The sequence below is a fragment of the Microcaecilia unicolor genome, chromosome 2, assembly GCF_901765095.1.
Source record: "Microcaecilia unicolor chromosome 2, aMicUni1.1, whole genome shotgun sequence".
NCBI lineage: Eukaryota > Metazoa > Chordata > Amphibia > Gymnophiona > Siphonopidae > Microcaecilia > Microcaecilia unicolor.
Genome location: NC_044032.1, coordinates 144,327,446 through 144,346,334, shown reverse-complemented (window position 1 = coordinate 144,346,334; position 18,889 = coordinate 144,327,446). Strand labels below are relative to the sequence as shown.

The 18,889-nt window shown below is 42.6% G+C and overlaps 1 protein-coding gene and 1 long non-coding RNA gene across 2 annotated transcripts in view; one reads left to right on the top strand and one right to left on the bottom strand.

Moving 5' to 3' along the window:
- The window catches only part of ADGRV1 (adhesion G protein-coupled receptor V1), a 921,762-nt gene that overhangs the window by 633,590 nt on the left and 269,283 nt on the right, over positions 1-18,889 (bottom strand). The window contains 4 exon segments of the mRNA XM_030193377.1: positions 2,023-2,278; positions 6,955-7,101; positions 8,904-9,108; positions 11,569-11,791. Of these exon segments, the coding sequence (XP_030049237.1) occupies positions 2,023-2,278; positions 6,955-7,101; positions 8,904-9,108; positions 11,569-11,791 (831 nt within the window).
- On the top strand, positions 1,667-18,732 carry LOC115463143. Its single transcript, XR_003941005.1, has 3 exons — positions 1,667-1,749; positions 14,821-14,825; positions 18,721-18,732. It is a non-coding gene; the product is annotated as an uncharacterized LOC115463143 (long non-coding RNA).

The window sequence follows — 18,889 nt, the reverse complement described above, 5'->3', positions numbered from 1 at the left end:
ATTTTCTATGATCTGAAATATCACGTGGAGCTATGAAAGTATCGTCATTCACAGCCTTCCTCTCAAAAAAGCATCTACCAAACTTATAGAAATGCCCCGTAATACTGCTGAAATTTCATAGACAGGGGACATATTCATACAGCAGCAGCTGATATATGGATTGCCGTATATACCTGAATATAAGCCCATCCTAATATAAGCCTAAAAAGGGGGGGGGGGGGAATGTTAACTCAAATATAAGATGAGGGCTTATTTTCAAGTATTCCTCTCCCATGATGACTGGCATGTCTCTCCTTTTTCCCTCCCTCCTGCAGTGACCAGCATTTCTCTCCCTCTTTCCTGCCCCTCTGCTCCCATCTTGACAGATACTTCTGTATTCCCTTTCCTTCCCCTTTGATGACTGGCACATCTTCCCTCCCCCCCCCTCCTTCCGAAGTGACCAGCATTTCTCTTACTGCCAAGCCTGGATGCTGACACTAACATGGAAGTAACTGCAAGCAGGGCCATTCCGGGATCTTGAGCATCTGTGCATGCTTGAGGCCTGCCAGCTCCCCCTCAGGGGAAGAGGGAAAAGAAAGATGTGCCAGTCACCATGCTGAGGGGGGGGGGGGGGGAGAGAGGCATGCTGACTCGACTATAAGCCAAGATCCCAATTTTGGGCTTTTTGTGTGCTCTAAAAACTTGGCTTATAGTCGAGCGTATATGATAGTCTTTTTGAATATCAACACATATTCTTTTTCTATTTTGTCACTGGACACAATCCTTCCTTCCCCAAGGGAGAACAGGCTTAGAAACAGGATTTGTATTCTAGGGACATTTATTCTGTACTATATGATCTTGTAAACCACTTTGAGTCAACAATTTTCTTCAAAGACATAATTATCAAACTGAATGAGAATTGTGCAATTATTTTAACACAAAACATCTATTATGGTATAATTGGTTTTAAATCTATGTACCAATTATATTACAACTCATTATCATGTATTACCATGTGCTACATTCCAAAACCATCAATATAAATCATTTGCATTGCACTCAGACTGACCCCAATGTTTATAGTTAGTAAAGAGGAAAAGGTCCTGCAGATGGCTAGACAAAAATAGAACCTTAATATGAAGACAGGACTGTACTTAGCAAGTGCCATCACAATATCTCACTGAGACCTCCTGGGGTATAGTGCAGGGGCCATTTTGAATCTGGCACAGGCACAGCCACAGGAGGAAGGAAAATCTGCTCAAGATAAGGGAAAGATGTGAGGGGTGGTGGGTGAGGTGTTTTGAAAGACCTCAATGATTCTTGGGGTGGGAAAGGATTCTAAAGAACTGATGAGGTAATTGTGATGTTGGGAAGGAATACTTTCTGGTACCAACATTGTTGAGGGTGATTGAAGTTGTGGGTTTTTCAATTGATTGTCTTTGAAGTGGGATATAAGGAGGGGGTAATGGCATAAGGTATTGACTGGGTTTCAGAGGTGGGTGGGGATTTCATTTTGGCTCTGGAGTTTCAAGAGCTGAAAGAAGAGAACTGTTAATTATTTACACAAATTACCTACCTCCATAGCCTAAGGAGTTTTACACAGATGGATCCTCTCTATTTGCATATAGTGTATGCTGATTTTAGTCAGAAGCTATGTAGCTGAGGGCCTCTTTTACAAAGCCGCACTACGGATTCTCGGTGCGGCAAATGAGAGGAAGCCCATTCAATTCCTTTGGGTTTCCTCTCATGTGCCACGTGGGAATTGCTAGTGTCATATTTTTGCACATATTAGCTTAGATTGTACTGTATGAAGCCCACATTTTAAGACCGAGTGAGGACAGTTTTAATGCAGTGAGAGTTTACCATTTTCAAGATAGTTTAGTGCATCTACCCTATCGTTTTTCATGAGGTACTGAACCCACTAGCTATATCAAAAAGAGAATCAAAGTATGAATACCATATTCCATATTTTTAAATACTGCCACAGGCTCACAGAGGTGATTGTAACTATTTTATTTTTAAGATAGCAACAAAAGAACTCACCTTCAGGTTCTTCTACTTTAACAAAGAAAAAATCTGGATGCCAGCCAACTACACCATATGGAGAGTCATTGAGTAAAATGGTGAGCACAGCCTTTGCCCTTTTGGGATCTATGATAGCTCCTCTCCTGGGATCCACCACACCCACGGTAGTGACACTGGAGAGGGTGAGTGTAACAGTCTCTGTACGTTCCGCAATGTTTTCTGCAAGGACTGTAAGGGTGATTGTGGCAAGAGCTTGACCTTCAGAAAATGTAACCTATATATTTCAAATAGACAATCCAGTTATTTCATCTTCTTAAACCTTGAGCACCAACATTTATTATTCTACAATACCAAGTAAATAAATAAATATGGCAGTGATGCCTTGATGGAAAACAGTGATGTGGCAAACAGTAGCTCAGTGATTCCCAAATCTGTACTGGGGGAACCCCAGCTAGTCAGGTTTTCAGGATATTTCACATTGAATATTCATGAGATTAATTTGCATATACTGCCTCCTTGATATGCAAATCTATGTCATGCATATTCATTTTTTGGGAACCCTTGCAGTAGCCCCTTTTCTATACTGCAGTATAATTATAAATATAACAAGACTTTGCTAACAGCAGCCCTTAACCCCCTGGATTCTATATATGGCGCTTTGAATTGCATGTGCAAATTTGGGCACGTGTCCAATTTGTGTGTGCAACTCAACTGAACAACGAGCCAGTCAGCGCTGATATTGGGTAATAACAAGCAAATATCGGCATTAATTGGCAATTAGAATTTACGTCCACATCTGTTTAGGCGTATTCTATAAAGAGGTATGCATAAATTCTAATGAGCGTATTTGAAAAGGGGGCATGGCCATGGGAGGATCATGGGCAGGTTGGGGGCGTTCCTAAAATTTTTGCATATTGTTATTGAATTAGGGGGATCCGCGCCTAATTTACCAGGTTTTCATTGGTGTAAATGGTCGCGCCTAAACGTAGTCATGGTTCCCAGCACTAAGCGTTATTTTTTTTCGGTGCCAATTTTTTAGGCTCCATTTATAGAATCTAGACCTAAATGTACATTTATAAACACCACCAACTCCTGAAAGACCACCCTGGCTAGAGGAAGAGTCTACTACAAGGGTCTTTCCACTCAACTACTGAAAGTCAAAGTTTAGCTCCCAATGTTGCTACAATATAGCAAACAATTCAATGTTTACTTATTCTCGTTTTTATATATTTAAATGTGTTTAGCTCAAGGCAAGTTACACATTCAGATATTAGTGGAACATATTTTAAACTGCCATCATACGCTTGAAAGTTGTTGTTGTTGTTTTTTTAATAAGTAAATCCTACACTTGCCTAACTCCCTTACAGTAGTGTTCAGCAATTCTGCCAGACTTTTTTTCTGGATGCCAGGTTGATCCAGTGAAGAAATCTGCAGATTGTTAGCTGGTTTGGGGGAGAACTAAGAAACAGAACAAATCAACCCAGGACTCCTACAGTACTCAAAACATACACCCAAGCTCCAAAAAAGTCCAGCCATCAGCCTCATCAGCTGTCATCAAATCCAGAGGTAGGAACATCAAGGAAAACTCTCAACTTAACTGTGTGGAATTACTGGAGAAACTAAGAGGCCCTTTTACAAAGCTGCATTAAGCACAAATGTATGCCTAACACAGCTTCGAATGGCATACCACTGGACGCGCTCAGTTGTCCTCCGGTAACTGTCAAATCAGCATACACTAACCTGTGTGCTAAAAAATATTTTTCATTTTATTGAAGGTCACGTGTCAGGGAGTGGAAAGTGGATATTCCTATACCAACCAGTTAGTGCTTCCATATTAGCGGATGCTAACTGGTTAGCGCAGGAATACCGCATGAGCCCTTACTCCTAAAACTTGGGTGGTGGTAAGTGCTTTTTGAATGGCAGCATGCTAAAATGATAATATTAGCAAATGGCCATTAATACAAAAAAATATAAATTCGGCTTTTTCACATCTGGCTTTAGGGCACAGGAAAAACTCACATAGTAATATGTAAGCCACATTGAACCTGCCATAAGGTGGGATACAAATGCAATAAATAATGGTGTGCTGAGACTGCTTTTTACCATAGCTTAGTAAAAGGACCCCTAAATGAATGAAACTAAAACAAGACCTTAAAGAACAAGTACTCACACATCAACAAATGTTTCATGAATATATAAGCATAAGCACTGCCACACAGGAATAGACCAAAGGTCCATCAATTCCAGTATCCAGTCTCCAACAGTGGCCAATCCAGGTCACAAGTACCTGGCAAGATCCCAGAACAGCAAAACAGATTTTATGCTGCTTATGCTAGAATATGCAGTGGATTTTCCCATTGCATATTCTAGGATAAGCATGGCTTATGGACTTTTCTTTTAGGAAAGTATTCAAACCTTTATTAAACCCTGCTAAGCTAACTGCTTTTACCACATTCTCTGGCAACAAATTCCAGAGTTTAATTACTCGCTGAGTGAAGAAATATTTTCTCTGTTTTGTTTTAAATTTACTACTTAGTAGCTTCTTTGCATGCCACCTAGTCCTAGTATTTTTGGAAAGAGCAGTGCTTTTTGGGCTGGTACACACTGGTACAGCATACTAGCACTTTTTTTCCCCTTCCTCGGTCATCTCCCCCATCTCCTGCCTCTCTTCTGTGGCCACAGCTGCTTTTCCAATGAGCAGCAGCGCCGCAGACACAGCAAGGAGTAGCAGGCACAGGGCTGCACTGCCAGGACACACACTGTTGTCTCTGCCAATCCCCTGCCCCGAAACAGGAAGTTGATGACAGAAGGGCAGGGAATCGGAAGATCTGACAGTGCGCGTCTGACCACTGTGGCCTTGTGCCTTTTACTTCTTGATTTTTCTGCCACTGCTGCTGGTTGGGAGAAGCAGCAGCAGCCCTAGGAGATTTGCTGAATGGGGTGAGAGGAGGCAGGGGAGAAATACTGGATGGGGAGGAGAAAGGACAAGAGGAGAAATGCTGCATTGGAAGAGAGGAGGCAAGGGTAGAAATGCTGAATGGGGAGAGAGGGAACAAGGGAAGAAATGCTGGATGGGGAGAGAGGAGGGAGGAGAGAAATAATACTGAATGAGGAGAGAGGGGACAAGGAGAGAAATACTGGACGGGGAGAGAGGGAACATGGGGAGAAACACTGGATGGGGAGAGAGGGAACATGGGGAGAAACACTGGATGGGGAGAGAGGGAACAAGGGAAGAAATGCTGGATGGGGAGAGAGGAGGAAGGAGAGAAATAATACTGGATGGGGAGGGGACAAGGAGAGAAATACTGACAGGGAGAGAGGGAACATGGGGAGAAATACTGGATGGGGAGAGAGGGGGCAAGGGGAGAAATGCTGATGGGGAAAGAAGGGGTAAGGAGAGAGATGCTGGATGGAGAGAGGGGGCAAGGGAAGAAATACTGGATGATGAAATAGGGGACAAAGGGGAAAAATACTGGATGAGGAGAGAGGTGACAAGGAGAGAAATACTAGATGTAGAGAGAAAAGGCAAGGGGAGAGTTGTGGATGGGGAGAGAGGGGGAAAGGTGAGAAATATTGGATGAGGAGAGAGGGGGCAAGGGGAGAAATGCTGATGGGGAGAAGAGGGGCAAGGAGAGAGATGCTGGATGGAGAGAGAGGGCAAGGGCAAGGGAGAAATGCTGGAAGATTGGATAGTAAGAAAGAACTAAACGTGGATAAAGGCAGAAAATAAAATTGAAGAAAGTTTAAAGGAAAAAGGAGGAGAGAAAAGTGACAAACAGCAAATCCTGGCAATAGAGTTAAGAGAAGATGAGGAAAGTAGAAACCAGAGATTGGGACCAACACAAATGTAAAGAAGTGCATGGCCAGACAACAAAGGTAGAAAAAATAATTTTATTTTAAGATAAAGCAGGTAATAGCTGTGCAAACTTTTTTTGTAGTTGTTAATTTGTAATGCAGTGAATGGAATATTTGAAATTTATGACTGCTATTTTTGTAGCAAGGGGAAATATTTTTGTTTTCCTGGTGTCATCCTGCATGCCAGAGTCTGGTTTTGGGGGGTTTCAGCTGATTTTTTTGTCTACATATTTTATTCGTTTATGGTCAGTCTTAAGGGTTCTTTTGTTGGGCCTAGGGACTTGTGTACTATTTTCAATGATACCTTTTTATATACTCCGTGGCTGGTAAAATGGGTGTGGCTATTGTAGAGGTGGAGCCATAGATAGTGACCCCGCCCTTAAGGCTGGCACTGTATGAGTACCGGCACCTTTTTCCTACAAAAAAAAAAAACACTGGAAAAGAGTAAATAAGCGATTCACATCTACCTGTTCCACTCCACTCATTATTTTATAAAACTCTATCCTTATGCTGTTTACAATCTCTATTTTCTTTCTTTTCAGAAGCAATCTAAAATACACCTACAACTATATTTCCTGGGAGCCAAGGATGACTTAACCATTAGGCCATTACCTACGCTGGCAGCTTTTTATTAGGGGGGGTGGAGACAGGCAAAAGCAGCTGCAGTGAGAGCAGAACAATGGGTCCTGGCAATGGTACAACGCAAAGATTTCTCAACACAGTTCTACCTACTGGAATGATGAGTAATTTTCAAACTGACCATTTATCAGGAAAATAGCTTTTAGAAAATGGCCTGGGAAGGATGGTTTTGGGTAGATCATGATCATTAACTTTATCACAATCCCAGGGAAGGGAGCAGAAGGGCAGAAAATTAACTATGAGGCGCAAAAGATAGGAGGTTTGCCTAGGGTGCCTATTATTCTTACACCGCCCCTGCTGGGTGTCAACACTGTTCTCAAACTCATCTTCAACAAAGAGTTAGTGACTGCTCAAGAAGCCTCTATCAACAAAAACAAAAGAAAAAAAAAATAAAAAGCTATACAGATACACTGTAATCTTTGAAGGCATTTTAGAATTTATTTAAGCATGCCATACCAGTCCAGAGACAGGAAATGCATCACTAGTACTCCCATTGGCTATCCACTCCACTGTTACGTGACCATATGTTCCTTTTAACCGTTCAATACTAAAAGCGACCAAATTGTCTTCTTCCAATTCCTCAACTTGTTTCAATAAAGAGCTCTAAAAAAAATAACACAGCATAAGACTTGAATAGTAAATATACATTTTTATCTGTATTTATAAATATATCCCAGTCATGGCTCTCTGTGACTGCCACTAAATTCAATATGAAAATGAGAAACAACATAATTGTTCCAAATACAGCATGCAGGAATTGGATCCATATATACACACATTTCATTATTTTATGTGCCATTTGAAATTTACCCTAAGACCACTTTTGGCTGTCCTTTTTGGAACATAAAATGATGTGTGCTATCATTTAGCATGTTCAGTTTTACTGCATTCACAGGTATGGAGAGGTATTGTAATTTCAAAGGCAGGGGTGTGAAGAAGAAACCTAATGGTTAAAGTAACAGGCTGAGAGCCAGCAAAGCCAGGTTCAAATCCCACTGCAGCTTCTGCTGATCTTGGCAAGTCACTTCACCCTCCACTACCTCAGGTAAAAACCAAGGACCCTGTTTACTAAGGTGTGCCTGCGTTTTTAGCACGTGCTAACCATGTAGACGCCCATAGGAATATTCTGGTCATCTACACGGTTAGCACACGCTAATGCTTAGCATGCAATAAAAATGCTAGCACTCCTCTAGCGTGGCTTAGTAAACAGAGCCCTTAGATTGAAAGTCCTTCTAGAACAGCAAAACATATAAAAGTCAATATTCAAAAGGGTTTAACCGTGCAGAAGAAGCTGGGGTTACTTCAGCCTGCAGCCAGAAGTGGTTAAGAACAGCAAAACATATACAGTGATACCTCGGTTTTCGTTGATAATCCGTCCGAAAACAATCAATGAAAACCGAAACAGACAAAAATCGAGGCAATTATTTCCATAAGAATAAATGTAAATCCAATTAATTTGTTCTGGACACTCCAAAATACATACCAAAAACACATTTTATAGAGAATAAATATAGTCCCATGATGGAGCTAAAGGGAAAGGGTTAACTTATTAGCAAGGGAAACACTTAACAGGGAAAATGAGATTTGAGCACATGTGATTTTATCTTGCGTGCGTTGCGTTAGACGCCCAGGGTGATGCTCACACAGCGAGAAACAACGCCACAATGAGCAGGAGAACGCGTGGGTCGCCCTTTGTTTTCGCAAAATTAGCTGTGAAAACCGAGGCAACCAATGAAATCCGAGACAAAGTTTTCACTGAAAAAATCAACATAAACCGAAACTGACGATAAACGAAGTCAACGAAAACCGAGGTTTCACTGTAAAGGTCAATATTCAAAAGGGTTTAACCGTGCAGGAGAAGCTGGGGTTACTTCAGCCTGCAGCCAGAAGTGGTTATTAGCTACTTACCCCCGGATTCTATACAGCACGGCTAGAGATCCGTGCTGTAAACAGCGCAGATTCTATAACAATGCATGTAACTTAACAAGCTAATGAGCACTGAGAACAGCACTTAACAGGCAATATTGAGCACAAATTGGCATTGATTAGAATTTAGGTGCACAACTTGCTAATCGTATTCTGTAACAGTGCTGAAATATCAACTAAGGGTATTCTATAATTGGTGCCTAAATCTAGGTACCGATTATAGAATACGCTTAGTCAGCACTGATTTCAGCGCTGATTTTTAGACGCCATATATAGAATCTTCCCCTTACCGACGTGAGCTGAATATCGACCCCATACTGTAGCTTGCTCTGAGCTACTATTGAAAAAGGTTTCAGCAAAATAACCCCCCACCCCACATAAAGTAACAGTGCTGTGAAGGTGCAACCTAAGAAAAATCATGATTTGTCAAGTTCTTCACTGATATTACTTTGCAAAACGTGCATTTTGCAAAGTCTTACCTGAGCAAATGCAATAACTCCATAAGCATCATCGTTAGATGGGATAATTATTATGACATTTCCATTAGCTCCAATCTCTGCTCCTCCTCTGGGATTTTTCAGCCTTACTCTGAATGACTCTTCTTCCTCTGGGATTAAATCATCAAGAACATTGATGGCTAACACAGCTTCATTGTCTCCAGGTTCAAATTTCAGTTCACCTGAACTAGTTATTAAAAGCAAAATTCAAATGGTTATAATACATCATTTTCTTTTATTTTCAGGTTTTGAGATGTCATTATCCTCCCTTTGATTTGGGTATCAAGATAGTTTTTCACCATAGCTTATTAAATATTCAAACAACATAGGGGTCGATATTCAAAGTGATTTAACGAGCCAGAAACTGCTCCTGGCCAGTTAAATTGTCTGTTCAGGCTAGCTGGTCATTTTCAGGGGCACTTAACCTGTTAGTTTCACTGAAAATAGCCAGTTAGTGCCGAACTAAAAACCAGCTATTTTGGGGGCATTCCAGGGGTGGAGCAAGCACTTAGCTGGTTAAGTGCCGATATTCAGCACTTATGGACACTTTTACAAAGGTACGACAAAAAGTGGCCTCTGCAGTAGTGTGGGCACGTGTATTTAACACACGCTGGACCATTTCTCCAGTGCATCTGGAAAAAAAGGAGGGTTTGGGGGCCGAGAAATGGGTGTGTGGCAAAATGAAAACCAGCGCACGTCTATTTATGGCCTGAGTCCTTAACTTAGCGGTAAGTGTTCATGCGTTACCCATGCAGCAGGGGCGTAGCCAGACTTCGGTGGGAGGGGGGTCCAGAGCCCAATATGAGGGGGCACATTTTAGCCCCCCCCAGCGCCGACGGCCCCCCCCGCCATTGCCGACCGCCGCCATCACCACCACCAACATTGACCCCCCCCACCGTCGATCCTTTCGACCCCCCCCTCCTGCCGCCAGCCCTCCCCCGCCACCATCATCACCTACCTTTTGCTGGCGGGGGACCCAAACCCTGCCAGCCGAGGTCCTCTTGTTCCGGCGCAAGGCTTCGTGCAGGACAACGTGCAGGACATCAGACTCACAGAAACAGAATGAAGCCTTGCGCCGGAAGAAGAGGACCTCGGCTGGCGGGGGTTGGGGTCCCCTGCCAGCAAAGATAGGTGACGGTGGCGGCGGGTTGCGGTGGGAGGGGGGGGTCGAGAGGGTCATCGGCAGGGAGGTCCAGGGCCAAATCTACAGGGGCCCAGGCCCCCGTGGCCCCACATAGCTACGCCACTGCCATGCAGTAAGCGTCTAGCACATGCCAACTGCCGAGTACTGCTGGGAATACTCCCCGTGGTAGAAAATTGAAAATTATTTTCTACCACGTGTTTTTGGCACATGCCAATACTCAGAATTTTTCTAAAGGTATAAAAATGTCTCCAGTTGATATGTTAAAGAAATGTTGTCAATATAGTCTCAAGATTTCACCTGAGGCTATTCCGTTCCCTACTCTCCAAATGGTGTAAATGCTCAGACCTCAGTGGAAAAAGGGGGCATCTAGAATTATGTTCTCTGGATACTTTGCATGTGGTAGAGAGATCTCAGGGTGGAGGGAAGTATTACACTGGTATACTATATCAGAATCTGGGTGTCCAGATGTAGTTATAGCCTACACCAGTGGTTCACAAAGCTGGTCCTGGAGGTACCCCAGCCAATCAGGTTTTCAGGATATCCACCATGAATATTCATGAGAGAGATTTGCCTGCACTGCCTCCATTGCAAGCAAATCTATCTCATGAATATTCATGGTGGATATCCTGAAAACCTCCAGGACCAGGTTTGGGAACTATTTTGTGCACCTGTCCCCCCGGATTCTATATATGGTGCCTAGATTATGCGCAGAGATACGCACATAACTTAATTGGTATATCAAGGTAATCAGTATTTTGAACAGCACTTAACAAGCAATAATGAGCACTAATTGATAATAATTAGTAAAATGCATTTGCACAGAAATTTCTAAGCATATTCTATAAAGAACTGCGCCTAAATTGCAAAGTATGCAGTTCAAAATAAACGTGCGTAGCTTAAAAGGGGCATGTTTATGGGCATTTCATGGGCATTCCAAAATTTCCGTGCGTAGTTAAAGAATACGGGTCAGTGCACATGATTTACACCAGGTTTTTATTGACATAAATGGAGTGTAGATTTAGGCGCTACAGTATCGACTAAGCGTATTCTATACACCGTGCCTAAATCATATAGAATATGCTTAATTCCAATGAATATTTTAGGCACCATATATAGAATTTGGTCCTATGTGTGTAAAGACTTGTTATGTTTATCCAGATATTGCAACTTCACCCATTTTTGCCTAAACTATGCCCCACGGGAAACTACTTTTTAAATGTATATATGTTTGCACAATTTTATAAAAGCCATTTTTCAAATGTAGAAAATGCTTACATGTAGAAAATATTTTATAAAATTAACCCCTTCATGTCTTTAGAAAATTTGTTATTCTTGTTCTTCATTCACAGTCATACTGTTTAAAAAAGTGCTTTTGTTAATAAATGAAAATGACAAATATTTAAGAGATACATGAGTATCAGAGGTTCATTAGAACCTCAAAGAATAAAATCAAAGAAATAAAAGTTATAATTTAGGGAACACTAGAACCAGCTGTGAACCTACCTGGGTATGAAGTCAGACTGGTTGGACACAGTGGTAAGTTCATATATCTGGGCACTGGTCTCTCCAGAAAGAACAATCAAACTTTTGGTTGCATTCAGTGACCTTACAACAGACGAAGCAAGATGATTTGCAGGAGGGGCCTCCAGAAGCAGAGAAAATTGGTTCACTGCTGAGCTCCAGGAGTACAATGCAGATGCATTTTTACCAGCAAGTAGAATATGAACTATCATTGATTTGATTTTTTAAAAAGGAGGAAAAGAAAAGAAACATATTTAGCAATTTTTAGGCCCATCTCAAAGATCCACCATGGCCCCATCCCATGTGGGTTCCACTACCAAGTACGGAACAGTTCTCTCTGTAGAGAATCTAGGATCTTCCTACTTCTAGACATTACCACACAGGAATGTTCCAGCCAATATCCAGCCTATTTAAATTGCCTAATAGCAGTTCTTTCCTTTCATAACTATATTGTGAATGTCATTAATTCATTTTCTGTCCCCTTCTTCTTCCTCTGCAAGAAGTCTGTATATCAGATCATAGTAAAGAGATGCATCATTCCCTCTTTCCTGATTAACCCACAGTACCTTTTCCTTACCCTCTAAGTCCTACAATTCTGTTGCCTTAATATTATCTTTAATATATATCACCACTTTTTCCTCCCTTTCTTCCTGGAAAAGCGACGGATGAGGGGAGATATGATTGAGGTCTACAAAATCCTGAGTGGTGTAGAACAAGTAGAAGTAAACTGATTTTTTACTTGTTCCAGAAGTACAAAAACTAGGGCACTCAAGGAAGTTACATGGAAACACTTTTAAAACAAATAGGAGGAAATATTATTTCACTCAATGAATAGTTAAACTCTGGAACTCTTTGTCAGAGGATTTAGTAACAGTGAATAGTGTATCTAGGTTTAAAAAAGGCTTGGACAAGTTCCCGGAGGAAACATCCATAGTCTATTATTTAAAAAGACATGGGGAAGCAACTGCTTGCCCTGGGATTTGTAGCATGGAATGTTGCCACGATTTGGGTTTCTGCCAGGTACTTGTGACTTGGCTTGACCACTGTTGGAAACAGGATACTGGGCTAGATGGACCATTGGTCTGACCCAGTATGGCTCATATATTCTTATGTACCATGACTTTCCTGAATAGATTATAGCTCAATATAACTCTATCCCAATCATGGCTTTCTCAGAACCACAACTCCATGACCACCACTGAATCCAAGTCAGCCTCCTTTATCACAGCCTCTATATCCAGAACCTTATTTCCCATACTACAGACATTAGTGTACATCGCTTTCCAGATGTTGCCCTTTCTTCACATTTCTGTAGAGGTATTTACAACCAGATTCTAGGAAGTTGCATGCTCAAATTTCCAACTAGTGTGCAAATTTAGTCATGCAAGTTCTAGAATAGCACCATTTGTACATCTACCATAATTGTTAAATTAGATGCCAATTGACCTTAAGGGCAAAATTCTATATATGGTGTCTAAAAAATCATCACCGAACAAAGCGCTATTCTATAAGCTGCACTTAAAGTTAGGCACGGTTTATAGAATAGCACTTATACCCGGGAATCATGGCTAACTTTAGGCGCAGCCATTTGCACCAACTAAAACATTGCGTGTATCCTATGTATTTTATAACAATGTGCGTAAATGCTAGGAATGCCCTCCCATTTCCATGCCCCCTATTTTTTTAATCATGTGTAAAATTTAGGCACAGATCCCGCGCCTAAGTTTATGCACATAAGTTCCAATTAGATCTAATTCTTGCCAAAAATTGCTTGTTAAAATGTCAATTATTGGCACTAAATAGCTTGTTATTCAATTAAATTGTGTATGCAATTTTGGGCAATTTTTATAGAATTAGGAGGTAAGTACCAATCATAGCCCTTAAGTGGCATTAACTAGTGCTGATTGGCAGTAATTTGTAGTTATCATCTGGATTCTATATAGTGTGTCTAGCATTCCGTGCCAAAATCCAGGCATATTCTATAACAGTGGGTGTAACTTAATTGTCTTAACAAGCCAATCAGTGCTGTTAACAGCACTTAACAAGCAATAATGAGTACTAATTGGCAATGATTAGAATTTACGTGCATAGCTCCCTAAGCGTATTCAGTAATGCACTGCACCTAAATTCTAAAACGTGCAGTTCAAAAGAAGTGTGGCTATGGGCGGGGAAATGGGCATTTCATGGGCATTCTAAAATGTACATGCACTGTTATAGAATATGGCCCTCTGCATAGATTGTAAGCTCTTTGAGCAGGGACTGTCTTTCTTCTATGTTTGTGCAGCGCTGCGTATGCCTTGTAGCGCTATAGAAATGCTAAATAGTAGTAGTAGTAATAGAGCTTGCGATGAGTGGGAATTGTGTGGGATACAAATGTAATAAATAAATAAATCTACACTGCAGGATTTATGCCACATTTTTGTTGGTGTAAATGGAGGCACGTAGGTGCTAGGATACCAACTAAGTGCATTCTATATACCACACCTAAATCTAGGCACCGCTTATAGAATATGCTTAGGCAGAAATGTTTCTGCGAGGATTTTTCAGGCACTTTGTATAGAATTTAGCCCTGTGTGTGTAACTGCACTTAGGTTACATCTAAAACTTAGCATCTAAATGCTATAGCTTGCAAGTACAAAGGGGACATGCGCATGGGTAGGTTAGGGTCATGTCTTGCAGTTGCATGTGTAAGTTATAGAATACTATCACCTGTGTGTGCAACTGCCAACTTTAGGCACAACCATTTACACCAACCTTTGACATGGTTCAAGTGCTCGTGCCTATTCTAGAACAGCAATTTTTCACACAATTGCCATTACAGAATAGGTGCTTAGCGCCCATATTTTTCATGCCTCATTTTTAGCACACTTTCTTGAATCTACCCATTAATGTTTTACTTACCTGAGAGATTATATATATTCCACAGCTAAAATCCAACATATGAAACTCAAAAGGGGGTAATGGAAACTTATAAAGCTAAATTCCAGTTAACAAAATTAACCTTGGGGGGGGGGGGGGGAGGTAACTTAATATAATAATTCTTATTAACATGGCCAAAACTGTCTAAGCTGATGACCTAAGTACTCTCGGCATAAAGAACCCTTTCCTCTGCATTACCTCATTTTTCCACATTTTCCCCAGGATTCAATATGTGGCGCATGGAGGCACACAAGTAGATTTATTTATTGATTTATTAGGATTTATTTACCGCCTTTTTGAACAAATTCACTCAAGGCGGTGTACAGTAAGAATAGATCAAACATGAGCAATAGGCAAGTACAGCAGTAAAAATATTCAACTAACAATACAAAGTATGACATGGTATACTAGCAATGTCAACACAATACATAATAGAACATTATAATTGGTAGTGAAGGGTAAGGCAAAGTTTTAACATATAGATGGGTAAGAAAGTAGGAAGAATTAGAAAGGTGACTGATTTGAAGAAAGTTGCACATGATGTCAGAGAGATGGTTAAATATTATCTCAGCTAGGGTAGGAGTGGATAAACATGATTTGTGCACACACCTAATCTACGCACGCATCTCAACTAGTTAATTCTCTACTTAGTCTTGATAATTGGTGATAACTACTACTACTACTTAACATTTCTAGAGCGCTACTAGGGTTACGCAGCGCTGTACAAATTAACAATTAAGGACGGTCCCTGCTCGGAAGAGCTTACAATCTAAAGGACGAAATGTCAAGTTGGGGTAGTTAAGATTTCCTGAGAAGAGGTGTAGTGATTAGGTGCCGAAGGCGACATTGAAGAGGTGGGCTTTGAGCATTGATTTGAAGATGGGTAGGGAGGGGGCACGGCGTATGGGCTCAGGGAGTTTGTTCCAGGCATGGGGTGAGGTGAGACAGAAGGGGCGGAGCCTGGAGTTGGAGGTGGTGGAGAAGGGTACTGAAAGGAGGGATTTGTCTTGAGAGCGGAGGTTACGGGTAGGGACGTAAGGGGAGATGAGGGTAGAGAGGTAAGGAGGGGCCGCAGATCGAGTGCATTTGTAGGTGAGTAAGAGAAGCTTGAACTGTATGCGGTATCTGATTGGGAGCCAGTGGAGTGACTTGAGGAGAGGGGTGATATGAGTATATCGGTTAAGGCGGAAGATAAGACATGCGGCAGAGTTCTGGATGGACTGAAAGGGGGATAGATGGCTACGTGGGAGGCCGGTCAGGAGTAGGTTGCAGTAGTCAAGGTGAGAGGTAATGAGAGAGTGGATGAGAGTTCGGGTGGTGTGCTCGGAGAGGAAGGGGCGAATTTTGCTAATGTTATAGAGGAAGAAGCGACAGGTCTTGGCTATCTGTTGGATATGCGCAGAAAAGGAGAGGGAGGAGTCGAAGATGACACCGAGGTTGCGGGCAGATGAGACGGGGATGATGAGGGTGTTATCAACTGAGATAGAGAGTGAAGGGAGAGGGGAAGTGGGTTTGGGTTTGGGTGGGAAAACAATAAGTTCAGTCTTAGACATATTCAGTTTCAGGTGGTGGTTGGACATCCAGGCAGCAATGTCGGATAAGCAGGCCGAGACTTTGGCCTGGGTATCCGCAGTGATTTCTGGTGTGGAGAGATAAAGCTGGGTGTTGTCAGCATAAAGATGATAGTGGAAACCATGAGAAGAGATCAGGGAGCCTAAGGAAGAGGTGTAGATTGAAAAAAGAAGGGGCCCAAAGACAGATTCCTGAGGAACTCCAACAGAGAGCGGGATAGGGGAGGAGGACGAACCATGAGAGTGTACTCTGAAGGTACGATGGGAGAGATAAGAGGAGAACCTGGAGAGGACAGAGCCCTGGAACCCAAGGGAGGACAGTGTGTCAAGAAGTAGGTTGTGATTGACAGTGTCAAAAGCGGCGGAGAGGTCGAGGAGGATGAGGATGGAGTAGTGACCTTTGGATTTGGCGAGGAATAGGTAATTGCAGACTTTAGATAGTGCCGTTTCTGTTGAGTGTAGGGGGCGAAAGCCGGATTGAAGCGGATCGAGGATGGCATGAGAGGAGAGAAAATCAATGCAGCGGCTGTGAACGGCGTGTTCAAGTATCCTGGAGAGGAAGGGTAGGAGGGAAATGGGGCAGTAGTTGGAGGGACAGGTAGGGTCAAGTGATGGTTTTTTGAGGAGTGGAGTGACCACAGCATGCTTGTAGGTGTCCTGGACAGTTGCAGTGGAGAGAGAGAGGTTAAGGCTATGACAGATGGTGGGGGTGATGGTAGGAGTGATGGTGTTAAGTAGGTTAGTGGGGATGGGGTCAGAGGAACAGGTGGTGGCTTTCGAGGAGGAGAGGAGATGGGCCGTTTCCTCTTCGGTGATAGCAGGAAAGGAGGAGGAGGAGGCCTGGGTAGGTTGGATGAGAGAGTGAGATATAGGCTGAAGAGGAGGAGAAGGATTAGTGGTGAATTCGAGGTTGATCTTCTGGACCTTGACACGGAAGTAGTGGGCCAGAGATTGAGGACAGAGTGAAGGGGGGGTGGGAGCAGAGGGCACTTTGAGGAGGGAGTTGAGGGTGGCGAAGAGACGACGAGGGTTAGAGCTGAGGGAATTAGTCAATTGGATGTAATAGTCCTGCTTAGCGAGGAATAGGGAGGATTGGAAGGAGGATAGCATGAATTTGAAGTGAATGAAGTCAGTAAGGGTGCGAGATTTCCTCCAGAGGCGTTCAGCCGAACGGGCGCAGGAGCGAAGGTATCGGGTGCAAGGGGTCAGCCAGGGCTGGGGATTGGTACGCCTTGTGGGCCGGGAGGTGGACGGTGCAAAGGTGTCTAGAGCAGAGGAGAGAGTGGCATTGTAAGTGGAGACAGCTTTGTCAACAGATTTGGAGGACAAGATGGAAGGGAGGAGAACAGAGATAGTAGAGGATAAGGTGGAGGGGTCAACAGCCTGGAGATTTCTGGACGTAGTAGTTAGTGTTGGGCGAGATTGAAGGGGAGGGTGCTGAAGTGTGAATGTGATAAGGTGGTGGTCGGAGAGAGGAAGAGGTGAAACGCAGAAAGTGGAGGGTGAGCAAGTAGAAGAGAGGACGAGATCAAGACAGTGGCCAGATTTGTGAGTAGGGGTGGTGGGGCTCAGTTGGAGGTTGGAGGTAAGAGTGAGGAACTGAGAAACATATGAATCGGAAGGGTTATCAGTGTGGATGTTGAAGTCACCGAGAATGAGGGATGGGGATGAGGGCTCAAGAAAGACGGAGAGCCAGGCATCAAAGTCGGTAAGGAAGGATGGGAGGGATTTATCAGGGGGGCGGTAAATGACTGCAACTCTGAGTGGCAGTGGGTGGAATAGACGGATGGAGTGAACTTCAAAGGATGAGAAGCTGTGAGACTGAGGTAGGTGGAGAGGTTGGAAGCTGCAGGAGGGTGAAAGTAGTAGTCCGACGACGCCACCGCGGCCGACTGGGCGGGGCGAATGGGAGAAAAGATAACCTCCCTGGCATAAGGCTGCGATTGAGGCAGAGTTGTCCGGGGTGAGCCAGGTTTCAGTTAGGGCGAGCAGATGAAGGGAATGGGAGATGAAGAGATCGTGGCTGACCAATTATCAAAACTAATTAGACTTAATTAGGATTTACATGCACGCTTTGCTAGGTGTATTCTGAAAATGTCACACTTAAATTCCAATGTATGCAGGCAAATAGGGGGCATGGTCATGGGTGGACTGTGGGCATACCATACCTATCAATCACATCTACACATGCTGGTACAGAATTTGGGCCAGCATGCGTAAATTGAGATGCACACTTTTACAGCAGCTTTTCATTGATATAAATGGAAGTGCCTAAATTTAGGCACGTCCCCCTGGCCCAGGCGTATTCCATGTACCACGTCTGAATTTAGGCGTGTCTTATAGAATAGGCCTTCGCAACTCTATCAGACGCATCTAGATTCTAGTCGTCGTATATAGAATCGAGTCCTTTATGGATAATCACTTGCACAACTGATGATTCTAGATTTTTAAAAAAAGTCTTTCCTAGTTTATGATAATCATGCTTGTACAAGGCTATTGTTTGCTGCCTCCTCTTCCTCTTATACCCAAGAACAGCCCCAGTTGATAAGATATAATTACAGCAGTCATTTTAAGTGAAAACGAATTCAAGTAAAACAGTGCTCCAGTAAAGAAACTAAAGTTAAATAAATTATGTCCATCTGAGTTTGTAAAAGAACAAGTTAGCTTGAGAAGGTCAAATAAATATTTATTTCATTAGTATCCTACTTCAGTTCATATTTTTTTTTTAGCTAACACATTGGCCTTCATTATACAGTATATTCTTATAATGTATTTTAACACTCCAGCTGTCAAGGCCTCCTGCTCCCTTTAAG